General features: G+C 40.4%; 1 protein-coding gene across 1 annotated transcript in view; it reads left to right on the top strand.

Annotated features, from left to right (window-relative positions):
* Positions 1 to 2,156: 2,156 nt before the first annotated feature.
* The window catches only part of pdhx (pyruvate dehydrogenase complex component X), a 33,052-nt gene continuing 18,476 nt past the window's right edge, over positions 2,157 to 16,732 (top strand). The window contains exons 1-3 of the mRNA XM_088997333.1: positions 2,157 to 2,316; positions 4,954 to 5,037; positions 7,931 to 8,031. Coding sequence (XP_088853459.1) covers positions 2,184 to 2,316; positions 4,954 to 5,037; positions 7,931 to 8,031 — 318 coding nt within the window. The 5' untranslated portion in view covers positions 2,157 to 2,183. The remainder of the gene's footprint in view (positions 2,317 to 4,953; positions 5,038 to 7,930; positions 8,032 to 16,732) is intronic.

Genomic DNA, 16,732 nt, shown 5'->3' with positions numbered 1-16,732 from the left:
AATTCTTTAATGATTGTAAACATGTATGCTTTAATCTTAAGAACTACAGTGTATTTGAAACATATTCATAACTGGATGTGTAACAAGAAAGCATATTATCCGAATCTGAAGCCATTGTTTAGATTCACAAGCAATGCAAGACGTCTTGGCGTGAAGTCATTTTTATTTGCATTTGAATAAAAAGTGGCATCGGCTGTCCTTTAATACACAGTATGGAATGTTAATAATTTTCAAAATCATCGCGCTTCAGCAGACAAAACAAGAAACATTGTTGCAAAAAACGATTGCATTCATATACAGTACACTGGGCATGTACATAACACAACAGAGAAACTGCAACGCTTACATCTTACTGTATTATGTATACAATTTAAAAAAGTCATCAATCTTCTTCTGCTTCCCATTTTTACCTTTTAACACAAACACTTCAATCTCGTCTGCTACACACGAGCTAGCGTCTGAAAATGAAAATGGCTGTGCTACACGGGTGCTGGGCACGTAACCAAGTCACCTGACCAAGTCGACCAATGGCGCGACTGATGGCGTGACACGTAACCAAGACACGTGACCAAGTTGACCAATGGCGCGACCGATGGCGGCTCACGTAACAAGACACGTGACCAAGTTGACCAATGGCGCGACGGATATATCGATATAAACAACAAAAATGGCTGGCGGGGGATGAAAAGGAGCACCGTAATAACCGGATTATCGTAATAACCGGTACTAATTATACATAAAAAGACTAGAAATGTGCAAGGGAAATGAAAATAGTATCGTAATAAGCGGTACTATCGATATAACCGATATCGATATAACGAGACTTTACTGTACTTACTGGTAATTGACAGACCAATAGATAAATGTGTACTTATTCTTACCTCTGATCAGACACAGATGAAGAAAAAAAACAGGGAGAAAAGCTTGAATAACAACAGCAACATATTGGGGAGTAAGACACTTATATCAGTCTGATCAAGTTGCATTTTATGCAAATTTGCTGATTTACTGTAATGTCATAATTTGCATTGTCTATCAATAATGACATAATAAGACAGCATAACAAATACAAACTTGTACACACACAGGATTAATTTGTGCTGATACAGTATAGTGTATATGTGATTTGTGCTGACATAGTGTATATGTGAGCGCAAAAGCATTTCGTTTGGTGTCTGCACTAAGAGGTTTTTTTTTTCTTTTCCTGTGAGTCCCTTTTTACAAATGTATACATACTTCTATTTTGGTATGAGGTGAGAGTACTTTTGCCAACTCCGTCTCTTATCACAAGTTGGTATTCAATAAGCAAAACATTGACTGCAAGATGATCATGGATGTAGGCCTTTTTGTGGTTATGGGTGTGCTTACTGGCCAGTGCTGTAAGGATCTGTGTCGACTGTAGAAAGTGACTACCAGAGCTGCATCGGGTAGGAAGACCGCCAAACCTGTACTTCAAGTTATGGACAGTCCATCAAACCACAAAACATTGTTGGGTAATGACTGCAGTCATTTGAGCTCTGCTGCTCTTGTTGCCAAATCTATGACATAGCTCTACCGCTAAGCATTAAACTGGCTAAACCAGATTGTAAATTAGGATAATACATTGCTTCATAATTATTTGCTGTCATGCCCCCCCCCCCCCCACCGCCCAAGGAAGAAGAAAACATCTCACCCCACACATGATTTTAAATAGTATAATTTAGCTATGAATTTGGTATATAACATCTTTTCACAATAATCTATCCTTCTAATGTATAATCTGACATATAAGAGAATAAAAAAATATAGAAAACAGACTTAATACGTCACATTGAACTGATATATACGTGAATTGTACATTGTCGCATGAACACGTACAGTTCAATTGCATGTACAGTATTTGCATTCGTTTCCGGGCAGATTTACCACATCCAATATGGAAGGCGCGCTGACTCCCCGATAAAGACACATTGAGCACCTCGTATGCGTCTTTGGCCAGGGTCCTGAAATGACCGACGGTGAGCTGTCCGCCTGTCCAATGGCATTAAAAGAAATTAACGTGAAACTTAACCATATAACAAATGTAAAATCCATGTGCAGTTTACTACTATTTGTTTATTTTTCACTCTATTTTTAGACAAGAAAAGAAATACTTAAACATTTTGATCAGGCACCTTCAGGTCTCTCTGAATGAGGACATCAACATGGCGGCCTCCTTGCGTCTGGGTCGTCCAGGAATATTTTTCGGCCTGAAATTATTGAACATTCATAAATCTTTGAGGACATTGTCACTTCAAGAAAAGGCCAGACATTTCTTTCACACTCCATGTGTCTTTGGTGAGTATTGGCACGTGCAGTTTTGTCGATAACGACAGTTTGGGGAGTGTTGGCATTTTGCTCTAGCGGTTTGATGCGCAATGAGGTTATTTTATATTCAATAATATTTCAGTAACCACTCGGAGAAAATATTCGGTTTTTAGTATAACTTCTGTGACAAGGACCGACACTTTAACGTGTCCAGTATAAAGTATTTACAGAACAAATAAATGTCAACAATGCATACAGGTTTCACGTCCAAGTGATTTATAATTGTTGAAATAGGCTGCCTTTGATTTTGTTCGCAGTTGGTCTGTAACCAAAATTTAAACAACAGAAATGCAGACGGCCTTACAGGCCAGCTGTTAGCATGTCAACCTCACATTGCACAGATGCATGGTTCGATTCCGGCTAAGGCGACCCTGTATGGAGTTTGCATGTTCTCCCTGTGCCTGCGTGGGCTTTTTCCAGGTACTGCAGTTTCCTCCCACAATCCCAAAACATGCATGGCAGTGTAACGGAACACACTAAATCAGGTTTGCCTACGTCCGAATCACATGCCAACTCACATAAATTAAATTTATAATTGTGCAATATGTTAAATTGTCCAGCAGATGCCAGCAGAGTAGCACATGAAAGGACAACTGAAGTCGCTTTTTTGTTTCCTAACTGATATCAGAAAAAAACGTTTTATAGCATCTAAAATACCCAAAACATGCAGTATGATATTTTTATTCAAATGCAAAACACCAATAAAAATGACTAAAAGTGTCCAAAATCTGCAAAAAAATTGAGCTGCGAATTGGGCATTTTCAGAAAGACCCGCCCCCAGTTCCGTCACGCCAAGACGTCTTGCATTGCTGGAGAATCAAAACAATGGCTTTAGATTCAGAGAATATGTTTTCTTGGTACACATCCGGTTATGAATATGATTCAAATAGTTCTGAAGAGGAAAGCATACATGTTTGCAATCGATTAAAGAATTTATTCCGTGCTATTTTGAGGCAACATTGGGGGGAATTGTCTCCCCCAAAAAGAGGCAGAAAATGGCCACCGAGTTCCTGTGAGGAATGAATCAGCCCGTTTCCACAGGCTGATAAATTCCTTACATGGCGCTTGGATGCCCTCTTCTGGCTCTTTCTGGTGCAACACGAGGTTTTCAGACCAAACAAGCATTGACGTGATGGAAGTATTGCTACAACGTGTCCTTTTTTCGGTCAGGGGCGTTCATTCAGTGACGTCACGTACGGACTCGTCACCAACTCAAAAACAAGACTTCCGGAATATTCAGCATGAGTCTTAAAACGTAAAATGTAGCTATATGCGGTGGAATCTTTGAAAAATACGCTCAGTAGAAGTCATATGAAGCTATTTTACAAATTATGGACACAACTTGTCCGGAGACGTCGGTTGTCCTTTAAATGTGATATGATCCTTTGCATAGTAAAGTTTATTCCTCAAAAATAGTAATAATTAAAATAATGTCATTATAATTGTGTATATTTTTTTCTTATTCATACAGCACATTCCAAACACAGTTACATGTGATTCAGATAAAAAGCAACATTACCAACAATTTTAGAAGGCGGCTAACAGATAGACATGAGTTTCAGGATGACATTTGAAAGTAGTTACCGAACTGGCCCACATAATATCTCCAGTAACACACTTCCATGGTCGATGAGCTTGAGGGAAAAGTCTGAGCCTCCTTTGGTGGCAAGTAGGCCCAAGTGTCCTTCGTTCATTAGCCCATCTGATAAAGATTTTACAGGATGATGACAGTTACAATTTTTAGTGACCTGTGACCGTAAGGCGTTGAATTTCATCTTAATGTATGTGTGTTATTTGTTGCTGTGTCTGCTGAATGTAATAATTAGTGGACCTGCGTGCTTTATTTTATAAATTGCATCAGTAATACAACAATTACCAAAACATATCATATAACATAGCAATATCTGCTATTGACATTACTGTTTATTTTCTTTTTTTCCTTACCCTACATATAAAATCAGGGATTGCCCAGTCGTCGAGTGGTTAGCACCTCAACTTCACAATGCAGAGGTTTTGGGTTCAATCACCGCTCTAGCCTCCCTGTTCTTATTTTCTCCTCGGGAATGCATGGGTTTTCTCCCACATTTCAAAAACATGCTCGGTAGACTGATTGTGCATTTCAAATTGTCCATATGTGAGAGTGTCAGCACGGATGGTTGTTCAATATGTGCCCTGTGAATGGCTGGCAACCGGTTCAGGGTGTACCTTTCCTTCTGCCCGAAGACAGCTGGGAGAGGCTCCACCACTCCTGCGACCCTGGTTAGAATAAAGCGGTTTGGAAAATGGATGAATGAATAAACAATAAAACTCTGCTATTCACAGAGACAGAGAATGGGCAGTTGATGTCCATTATAAATACATTGGGATTACAGTATTAAATGTTCTTTTTTACCCCAACCCCAGCTCACAAAAAAACAAGCCCCCTTCTCGAATGCAGAAATTTTGAATCTGTGTCCTTCGACCTGCGAGTACTGTATGTAGAGGGGCAGTGTTTAAGATTAATTGTGGTCTTTTTTTTTTACATTATTGTCAGAGGTTTCAAAGAAGTATTTACGAATTAGCTTCAATTTCCTGTTGAAATGCTGTTATGATCTTTGTGCCCGCTAGGTGTCGCCCCGCTAAATGTGCAAATGCCTGCTCTTTCACCAACCATGGAGGAGGGAAGAATTGTCAAATGGCTGAAGAAAGAAGGTAAATTTACAAGCATGACCACCCACTATCCCAAATTTTATTAATCCCTTTCGGTGAGTTGTCAATGCCGACACGAGTGCCAAATACAAACCACAATCATACTTCGTTGTACCATAGACATACAGCAAGTGCTAATCGTCATTCTCTGTGACAACAGATAACTCTTCAAGGCTGGTCTCGTGTGCTGCTGCATTCATAGGCCTTTGGCGATTAATTGGCTTATGGACGCTCAGCAGTCACTATTCATTACTGCTTATTGACTTTGCTCATCCGGGCACTACAGAAGGACCCTTATTTATCCACTCGCAACACTACTGGTGCTGAGTATATTTACATAGGTCAAGTAATGGTACTACTGAAAAAGTCAGGGAATCTAATGGAATGTGATATCTATGATTATTGTATTTTCTGGTGTATAAGATGCACCAAAAAGCCTTGGTTTTCTTTAAAAGATGACCCTCCGCCTTATACACAGTTGCACCTTATATGTGAAGTAATATTGAGCCACAATAGGTCTCACAACTATTGTCAGCAACCACTGACTCAATTTCCCCCTGTGGAAGAAGTAGTGTGTAACCCAGGGGTCTGCAACTCAATTGACCCGGGGGCAGCTGGAGGCAGAGTCTGGGTGAGGCTGGGCCGCATCAGGATTTCCACAAGAAAATCACAGATAAAACATTCCAATGTTCTCAAAATCTTTATTTTTATCACACAAAAAAACGAATTAAATGAATAAATGGAAAAATGAATAAAACATAAATGAACAAGTCATAAATAAATAAAATAATTATAATGATCATAAGGCAGATACAGACGACAGAAAAAAAACACAGGAAAACTAATTATTTTAATAAAGTTTCAAATGTCTGTATTCACAGTTCTTTAACCTTTAACTTTCTTCACATAAAGAAAATATTGAACACAAACTGTCCTAAACATGGCTTCTCTTGCCTACTTGTTTAGCTTCACACACAAGTTTCATTCATATCAATCATGCGGGCCGTACTAACATTAATCTTTCATATCAAGGCTGGCCGCAAAATATTCTTTCGGGGGCCGCAGTTGGCCCGCGGGCCGCGTGTTTGAGACCACTGGTGTAACCCTAGCCTCTACTGCAGCGCCTTATAATGTGGAGTGCCTTTTATTTGATTTTTTTTAAATATATTTCTATATTATATATGGAAAACTTTTTTTAATACATTGAAGGTGCGTCTTCTAGTCCAGAGCGCCTTACATATGGAAAACGTTTGAAAATACACAATTCATTGGGCTTATTCCTTATACTCCTGTGTGCCTTATAGTGAGGAAACTACGGCATAATAAATTAAATATAACTTCATAAAATGTTTCGGCACCACATACTTATGATGGATGCCAGATGGCCAACATTTACCCCAATATGGTGGAATACAATGTTACAATAGTGTGAGTGCACTAAAAATGAACATTGCAAAATGACTCATTCATAGAAAAGAGGCCTTCTCAAAACCTGACTCGGTTGATCAGTCCGTAAATCTCAATTTCCTCAGAAGAGGTGGTACCCCTAGATCTTGTCTCGATCAGGCGGTGCAGAATCCATATGCCACCATCCCATTTGGTCATTGTCACCTAGCTCCTTTACCCATGCTGGGGGAAGGGGAAGAGAAAGCGAAGAGGCAGCATTCAAATAGGCTCACGTGTAGGCCTTTACATGATATTTTCATTTTGATCTACAAATGTACTCAAATGGCCTTTATGATTGTTATGGCATGATTTTTATTGATAACCCAACGTTTTAATGTGAAGACAGGATCAAATTGATGATTTCTCCCCATAGTTCGGAACGAGATAAATATAAATACAACACCTTATTTCTTAAAAGTGTACCCAATGCTCAGATGTTGATTAACATACAGTGTCACTTCTACGACATAGCTTGGAAATCACAATGTACCATAATCGGTGAGCTGTTTTTAGAACAGGAACTTGTGCTACCCATGTGGTCTTCAGTTGCTGTCTGGTGCTCGGGGCATCATTTTGATCATATATATACACACACACACATATACATACTTTCCTTATTCTCTCCTTATGTATGAAATTTAGATTTTCCGCTTACATGCTGTTATGAGCCAGAAAATGTAAACACTTAAGTGCCCCACAGAAACATTATTTGTTGTTTGTAGATTCATCTCATCTCATTTTCCGTACCGCTTATTCCTCATTAGGGTCGCGAGGGTTGCTGGAGCCTATCTCAGCTGTCTTCGGGCACGAGGCGGGAGACACCCTGAATTGGTTGCCAGCCAATCGCAGGGCACACAAAGACATACAACAGTCACTCTCACACTCACACCTAGGGACAATTTGGAGTGGTCAATCTGCCTGCCATGCATGTTTTTTGAGTGTGGGAGGAAACCGGAGGACCCGGAGAAAACCCACACGGGTCCGAGGAGAACATGCAAACTCCACACAGGGAGGCCGGACCGGGACGCGAACCGGCGACCTCTGCACTGTGAAGCCGGTGTGCTCACCACTCGTCTACCGGGCCGCCCTGTTTGTAGATTTAAATACAGTAAAGTCTCGTTATATCGATATCGGATATATCGATAGTCCCGGTTATATCGATACTATTTCTATGCACGCACGGAGAAATTACATGCAAACAGGGTCGGATATATCGATAGTCCCGGTTATATCGATATTTTTTCGGACTCCCTTGAATATCGATATAACGAGACTTTACTGTAATTGTAATAAAAAAAAAAAAATCACATTTTTCAATTTTTCATAGATATCTGCACTCTTCAGAACTGCCATTAGTTTGTCCTGTTATTCATCTATTAAAAAAAAAAAGATCTCTCACAATGTTTCAAAAAACTTGCATTGAGATAAGATATGTTTTTTATAATTGCAGGTGAAGCAGTGGCAGCAGGCGATGCCCTGTGTGAAATTGAGACTGACAAAGCTGTCGTTACTATGGAATCAAATGATGACGGTGTCTTGGCAAAGATTGTGGTGAGAAAAAAAAGTTAAATGAACCTTCTGTCTTACTGTAATGCTATACGCATGTTCTATTTACTGCCAGACAAGATTATTTTGTTGTTTTTAGTCCTGTGGTTCATCTGTTCTTTTGTACATTTTATTTGGCTTTCCTTGGACTGTAACAGTTACATTAAAGGTTTTCTTTCCTGGAAGACATTTCTCCTGGTCCATTCCCGACTGTCATGTTAGGTGTTTGAATTTTTTTGACTTCCAAAGATGGAGCAATTAGTCTTCTTGACCTCTCCACTATGCCCAAGTGATGTGCTTCAGGACAAATATAATTTGACTACCTTGTTTCCCCATTTGATTGACAGGACTGGAAATGGGCATCCAATCATGTAGTATTCAGCTAATTGGTATCGGTTAAAAAATCAGATTTGTAAATTGGAATTGGTTTTAGTTGTTTATTTTAACCGCTGGTGATTTATTTGCATATAAAATGGTTTGGTCCTGGTTTACTGTTATTCACAAGAACAATTATTTTATAGATTTTGAATGCTGGCTTCTCTTTTTTCGACATTGCATTTCATTGCAAAGGCTTTGATTGGGACTTGGTATCAGCAGATACTCAAAATCAAGGTGCTTGGGAAAAAATATGAGCGTGACACCCTTAATTTTAAGATTAAAGTGGACGGGACAGGGTGGACTATGCCCCTTCACACACTGAAGACAGACCCGTTTTCTCAGTCACAGAAAGTGACTTAGCTAATAAAAATGGAGATATTTGCAAACTGCCATTTAGAACACCACATTTCTATAAACTGCAGCTTTGTGGTTGAAAAACGGTTTATAACTAGTTTAAACCATTGGTCTTTTGGGTTTTATTTCTTTTCCTTTTCCACATTCCCTTGCACCCATCTTTCTTTGCTACTGTAGGGATGGCAGTTTCCATAGCAACTACTGAAGAATTGGGGGTAGGGACTTCAGAGCCAAGACAGGCAGAGAAATGTGCACAGTATCAACCCCTCTGGATGAAAATGTAATGTGTTGTGAAGAGAACTGTCAATTAGAAACATTGAATGTCCAGTGTGGGACCTTTTTTCATACATTAGATTCTGTGAACTATTCATCTATAATAATATTTCGTCAAGCCCTAATTGTTGTTTATTTAAGATAGATATTGACTACCTTACCATTTGATCGAATGATCATGAAGATTGCAATTGGCATAAAACTCCAAACTGGTAATACAGTATATAGGCCAAGGTTGAGTGAATGCTGGCGTGTCTGGTGGCCGCTGCTCACCTACAGAAAAACATTTTGTTCTTATCTTGTGATTGTGAATAGTCCTTCATAGTTTTGAAAGGTGCTTATAAATTGAATGTATGATGATGATGGTGATGGTGGTTGTTGTTGTTATTATTATTATCATCATTTACCAATATCCAACTGTGGATCTTGGGAATCTGAGTGAGGCTGCATCAATCACTTGTGCTTTGTCTGCAGATTATTAAATCTCATCGTGCTGTCAGAGTAATGTAGCCACAAGGGGGCGCAAGCAAGTGTCGTATTGTGCCGGTCCCAAGCCCGTATAAATACAGAGGGTTGTGTCAGGAAGGGCATCCGACGTAAAAAATGTTGCCAAAACAAATATACGAAAAGAATAAACTACAGTGAACATAATCAGAGACACAGCTCGGAAAGTACTTGGTGTATCGAGTGGGTGAAAAGTAGATAAGGAGACTTTATGGTGGAATGGGGAGGTGCAGGAGTGTATACAGAGAAAGAGGTTAGCAAAGAAGAAGTGGGACATGGAGTGGACGGACAAGAGTAGACAGCAGTACAAGGAGATGCAGCGCACGGTAAAAGTAAAGGTGGCAAAGGCCAAACAAGAGGCCTATGATGACTTGTATGCTCGGCTGGACAGCAAGGAAGGCGAGACTGATCTTACAGGCTAGCAAGACAGAGAGACAAAGATGGTAAAGACCTGCAGCAGGTTCGGGTGATTAAGGATAGAGATGGCAATGTATTAACAGGTGCCAGTAGTGTGATGGCAAGATGGAAGAAGTACTTTGAAGAATTGATGAATGAGGAAAATGAGAAGGAACAAAGAGTAGAAGACGTGACGTGTTGTGGACTAAGACGTAGCAAACATTAGCAAGGATGAAGTGAGGGCGGCGCTGAAGAGGATGAAGGGAGGAAAGGCACTCGGGCCTGATGATTTACCAATCGAGGTATAAAAGTGTCTTGGAGAGGTGGCGGTGGTGTTCCTGACTGGGTTATTCAACAAGATCTTAGATGGTGAACAGATGCCTGAAGAATGGAGAATGGAGATGTGCCCATTTTTAAGAACAAAGGAGATGTGCAGAGTTGTACTAACTACAGAGGAATAAACTTGATGAGCCATACAATGAAACTCTGGGAAAGAGTAGTTGAAGCTAGACCAGGGGTGGGCAAACTTTTTGACTCGCGGGCCACATTGGGTTCTAAATTTGACAGAGGGGCCGGGCTAGGAGCATTTGGAGGGAGTGTTTGGGCCGGAAATACTCTGAACAATTTATGTCCATAATTTATAAAATCACTTCAAATGACTTCGACTGAGCGTATTTTACAAAGATTCCACAGCATATAGCTATAGTTCACGTTTTAAGACTTGCGCTGAATATTCATGAAGTCTTGTTTTCGAGGTGATGACGATCCCCATGTGACGTCACGTTTGGACCGCCCCTGACCGAGAAAGCGACATACAATGCATTTTGGGTACTTCGTTTGGTCTGAAAACTTCGTGTTGATCCCTGTTGATGGTGAAATTAGAAGGAATACATAAATAACGCCATGCTGAATCGTTGTGTGTTGCACCAAGACAACTATTTGATATTCGCTGACACAAATTCCCAGCAGAAAAATCAGCCCATTTCCAACGGAGCTTGGGCGCAGTCTTGTGCATTTTCTGGGTGCTACATTGCTGTCATTGACGGCTCGAATTGATATGGGAGGACTCCTTGAATCAATTGCAAACATTTATGCTTTCCTCTTTAGAACTATTTGAATCATATTCATAACTGGATGAGTAACAAGAAAACATCTTCTCCGAATCTGAAGCCATTGTTTTGATTCTCGATCAAAGGCAAGACGTCTTAGCGTGACGTCACGAACAGGGGGGTGGGTCCTTCTGAAACTGACCATTTCCGGATTCATTTGAAGTCATTTTTATTGGTGTTTTTCATTTAACTAAAAATATCAGCCTGCCTGATTTGGGTATTTTAGATGCTATAAAACGTTTTTCTGATGTCAGTGGGAAACAAAAAAAATGGTGCCGGTTGTCCTTTAAATGTAGTATGTACAAACCTCATAGCACAGTAAGAACACTACAACCCAATTTATTAACTGTCTTTCAAATGTGAAAAATATCCCTGATCAGTAAATAAATTTGTCTCAAGGAATATGGCGTTTACATACTATTTTGCAGATACTTGGAGGAGGAAATGGAAATAGATTAAAATAACATATGCACTGTGATTTATCAAGATTGCATCTGTTTTTAATAAGTTTCCATCGAAGGGGCAAAGTTAAAGAAATCAACATTTATTGAAAAATGAAATCACTTTCAACATTCACAACATATTATTCCACAACGAAATATTCAAGCTCAATAATACCTACTTGTGTTAAATTCCGCCAAATCATAGAGGGTTTGTCCTGACCGCGCGCTCAACAAACTCCTCACTGACGCCCTCGCCTACACGCGCAAACAATACACGTGTACCGTCGCCGAGCACACAAACATAGGCTACCTGCAGTTGAAATTTGCATACTCGGCACGGCAGCCAATCAGAAGCCTGCTTCTTTCTTCCGGACTTTCGCAAGCGTTATAAAGTCGTGCAATTGCATGCCTTTTTCCAAAATAGATGCACAGAACCTCAGACCAGAAGAAAGATTCAAAAGAAGCTAACAACATATGTGACGCTAAAAAACGTAAATTTACATTAAACCGTGACTGTAAAGTGTACGTGAGACTTGTGAAAGGGGCTTAGTGGCACGTAGGAAGCAATGCAAACAGTTGCATTGTGCACCACAATGACAATCGACTACTGCAGCAAAATCTACAGCCATGCACATTTACCGTAAATTAAGCAAGGTAGCATTTGTAGTAGGTGCATTCTTGATTTTAGAAAAAAACTTTGTACTTTGTTACAATGTTTTTTAATGTGATTAGTTTTCTCATTGTGCTTCAAGTTGTGAAAAATGGGTCAGGCAACTTTTCAGTTATCTGCCCTGTTGTTTGCTAACTTTTTGTCATGAGTTTTAGACACTGTTTGTACTATAATTTGGGCAAGTTCGCCGGGCCGGATTAAAAAGCCTAACGGGCCGTATGTGGCCCGCGGGCCGTAGTATGCCCATGCCTGAGCTAGACTGAGAGCAGAAGTGAACATTTGTGAGCAGCAGTATGGCTTCATGCAAAAAAAGAGTACGACAGATGCAGTGTTTGCTTTAAGAATGCTGATAGAGAAGTACAGAGAAGGTCAGAAAGAATTGCATTGTGTCTTTGTAGATCTGGAGAAAGCGTAAGACAGGGTGCCCAGAGAAGAGCTGTGGTATTGCATGAGGAAGTCTGGAGTGACAGAAAAGCATGTCAGAGCGGTGCAAGACATGTATCAGGACTGAAAGACAGTTGTGAGGTGTGCTGTCGGTGTGACGGAGGAATTCAAGGTGGAGGTGGGATTCCACCAGGGGTCAGCTCTGAGCCCCTTCTTATTTGCTATGGTGATGGACAGGCTGACAGACGATGTTAGACAAGAATCTCCTTGGACCATGATGTTTGCAGATGACATTGTGATCTGTAGCGAGAACGGGGAGCAGGTGGCGGAGAAACTAGAGATGTGGAGATATGCCCTGGAAAGGAGAGGAATGAAGATCAGTTGCAGCAAGATACAAATACAGTAAAGTCTCGTTATATCGATATTCAAGGGAGTCCGAAAAAATATCGATATAACCGGGACTATCGATATATCCGACCCTGTTTGCATGTAATTTTCTCTGTGCGTGCGTAGAAATAGTATCGATATAACCGGGACTATCGATATATCCGATATCGATATAACGAGACTTTACTGTATATGTTTGTGAATGAGAGGGATCCAAGTGCAAGAGTGATGCTACAGGGGGAAGAGATAAACAAGGTGGAGGATTTTAAGTACTTGGGGTCAACTGAAGCGTGTCCAGGCAGGCTGGAGCGGCTGTAGAAAAATGTCAGGTGTGATGTGTGATAGAAGGGTTTCAGCTAGGATGAAAGGAAAAGTGTATAAAACAGTGGTGAGCAATGTTCCCTCTAAGCTGCGCACGTGCGCAATCGCGCACTGCTCGCACATACTCAGCGCACAAGAACATCTATGCAGCGCACATTTTGCAATGTAACTCAATGAGTGACAGGTGTCCATCCAATAATGCCGTACAGTTCATGTACGCTACGCAGCCAATCGGAGCAGAACGGCGCGAATGTGCCCTGCCCATACGCGCCGTGATACTGGCGTGAAACTGCTGTGTGGCCACAGCGGACACATTAGCGATGGGAATTCCGGCTCTTTTCAGAGAGCCGGTTCTTTTGGCTCGGCTCACTAAAAAGATGCGGCTCCTCAGTTTGTTTGTTTGTTTTCCTTTAATTAATTAACTACCAAAAATCATGTAAAATTAAGTGAAAAACAAATTACTCATGTAAAAAATACACTATATCAAATAATATTATTTATATGGGTTGATTTATATGTGCACAGAGAGCATCCACGAACTTTCACTTTCCCTGTGGTTACTCTGGTTTGATGATCAGCTGTCACTAATTTGCTTTTCATATTAATAATGCTATCATACCAACTGCTAAAAAACCAATTGAATAATAATAACATAATGTGATAACATTTGTCCACCTGTCTACCCTCCCCCTCCTCCTTCTCCCAGCTGCGAGTGTCTGTAATTCTCCCCTCCCTCCTCTACCACGGATATCGACCAATCACGTGCGGCTTTAACCGAAGACTGGGGGCGGGGAATAGAGGACAAAAAAAGTCGGCTCCCTGGCTCCCTGTTAGGAACCGGCTCTCTTCGTTCACTTCAGAGATCCGGCTTAAGAACCGGCTCGTTTGCGAACTACACATCACTAGTACACATCTGATGTTGCTCACAGTAAAATTATAATAATACATTTCATTTATAAGCGCCTGGTCCTCAATATGCTAAGGGTGCTTGTGTGTCTGCTCAGACACATGAAAAATTAGAGGGAACATTGGTGGTGAGACCAGCCATGATGTTTGGACTGGAGACAGTGCCGCTCAAGAAAAGACAGGAAGCATAGCTGGAGGTAGCAGAGCTGAAGATGTTGAGGTTTTCTTTGGGAGTGACCAGGTTGGATAGGATCAGGAATGAGTACATTAGAGGGACAACTCATATTAGAGGCTTTGGAGAGAAAGTCGGAGAGGCCAGACTGAGATGGTTTGGACATGTCCAGAGGAGAGAGAGCGACTATATCGGGAGAAGGATGCTGAGCCTTGAACTGCCAGGCAGGAGATCGAGAGGAAGACCGAAGAGGAGGTTTATGGATGTGGTCAAAGAGGACATGAAGGTAGCTGGTGTGAGAGAAGAGGATGCATTGCCGGAGGACATTGATTCGCTGTGGCGACCCCTGAAGGGAAAAGCCGAAAGGAAAAGAAGCAGAAGAATTCATGCATTCATTTGAACTGTTAACCCTTTACGGACTATTGTGTCAAATTCGGTACACTAAAGATAAATGCTTATAGATCGAGAAATTTAAAGGTAGCAGTTCAAGTGCCGATTGGAACTGATGCAGCACAAGTTACATGTCCCTTTAAAACAGGTTATGTGCAGCTTTGCCTTTAAGAGCGTCAGTGACATCATCTCCTTCTTGCGCAACACAACGTGTGCTCCTCCATCTTCAAAGCTGCTTCTATTTATCGTCATGGATCAAATATTACGTAAGTATATGTTGTGACGATTTTATGAGCTATTCAGAAGAGGTTTACCTTGATACTGAAATGCATAAACTAACGCTAACTTGTTTATTTACCAAGAAAAATTAAAAATAAGTAGTGTCCCGAATTTGGAACATTCGGCGTGCTAACGCTATTTTCATGATGATATTGTTGATCCTGATTTAGTACCCGATGCGAATAATTGTAAGTGAATGGTGCGTTTTACACTAATAGCTGTACCTCATAGCTTTGCATTCTCAATATAATTATTGAAACGGAAGTCCATATGTTTTTTTACAAGTTTCTGTGAAAAAAATGGGAAGGAAAAGCTAAAAGTCTATATTTTATTTGGGGCAAATCAGAGACAGCAGAATTTCTTCTAAAGGCCTTGAGGACATTAGATTGGCATGTCAACTAAAATCATCTGAGAGAAAGAATTTGTAATCAGAAAATGTAGAAATGATTGTTTTGAAGAACGTAATAGGTTGCATTTCCACTTGTGCCATGTAAGGTTTTGTTGCCACCTAGTGGACAAAATAGTCCCCACTACCGTATGTGCATTTCACATTCTCAAATACAGTACTTTGACTTGAAGATAAAGCATCTGAAAGGACTGAAATTCTGTTTGTGATGTAATGTAAGGAAAGAGATGCCCATTTCACGGTAAGATAAGAGCATTGAAATCAAATGGTCGGTATAGTTTTTGCTTTTTTGAATGTTGCTTTGCCCATATGTTTTTGTCTAAAATACCCATGTACTGTATATCTTTCCAGATCCTGATGAGAATGAAATAGATGACCAAGTTGATGAAGACATTTTGGCATCGGACACAGTCGTGACTGTTGCATTGATGAACTTCTATCACTATTCAAATATTTTCAAAGGATTTTCCATGAAAAAATTATGGATATTATTGTTGAACAGTCGAAATTCTATGCAATGCAAAATGACATCAATAAGCCCCTGTGTCTCGCAAAGAAGAGCTTGAGAAGTGGCTGGGATTGATATATTGTTTCTCAATCTCAAAATGACCAAACACTCAGATGCATTGGGCTTGAAAGCTATCTCCACTAACTGATTATACTGCAGAATGTACTAAGGGATCGCTTCAAAATTATAAAAAGGAACTTGCATATAGCAGACAACACCAAGCAAGGAACTCGGGGAAACCCAAATTATGATCCCTTGCACAAAGTAAGGCCAATGATAAAAGTTTCAAGAATTACCCAAATCGCAGTGTTTGTCAATTGATGAACAAATTGTACTCTATGAAGGTACATTTACACTCAAGCAGTGTCTACCAAATACACCAATGAACTGGGGGTTCAAGTTGTTTGTGCTGGCAGGTTATGATGGCTACATGTATGCATTCCATATACAGGAACGATAGATCCAATCAGTGACTTCAAGGTTCCCGATCTGAAAGTGATCTCAAATGTTGTGCTCCATTTGGCTCAAAACATCCAACCAGGAAAGAATCATCGATTGTATTTTGATAATTGGTTTACATCTATCCCCTTACTCTAACATTTGGCAACAAGAAACATCTGGTGTTGTGGCACAGTGAGGCTCAATCGATTGTTCAGCTGAACCGCAGCTAAGAGACATTGAGGTTCTTTTCCCTCCGATGATACAGTATTCGGTTTGACAACATAGCTCATGTTCCATATGTTGCAAAGAACCGCAACAGGTGCAAGCATGGCACATGCTCGGTGAAAACTAATGCTTACTGCAAAAAAAATGCAATGTAAATCTTT

Source organism: Hippocampus bargibanti, linkage group LG05 (genome assembly GCF_051943395.1).
Source record: "Hippocampus bargibanti isolate YZ-2025 linkage group LG05, ASM5194339v1, whole genome shotgun sequence".
Classification (NCBI taxonomy): Eukaryota; Metazoa; Chordata; class Actinopteri; order Syngnathiformes; family Syngnathidae; genus Hippocampus; species Hippocampus bargibanti.
This window is presented reverse-complemented; position numbering and strand designations above follow the sequence as displayed.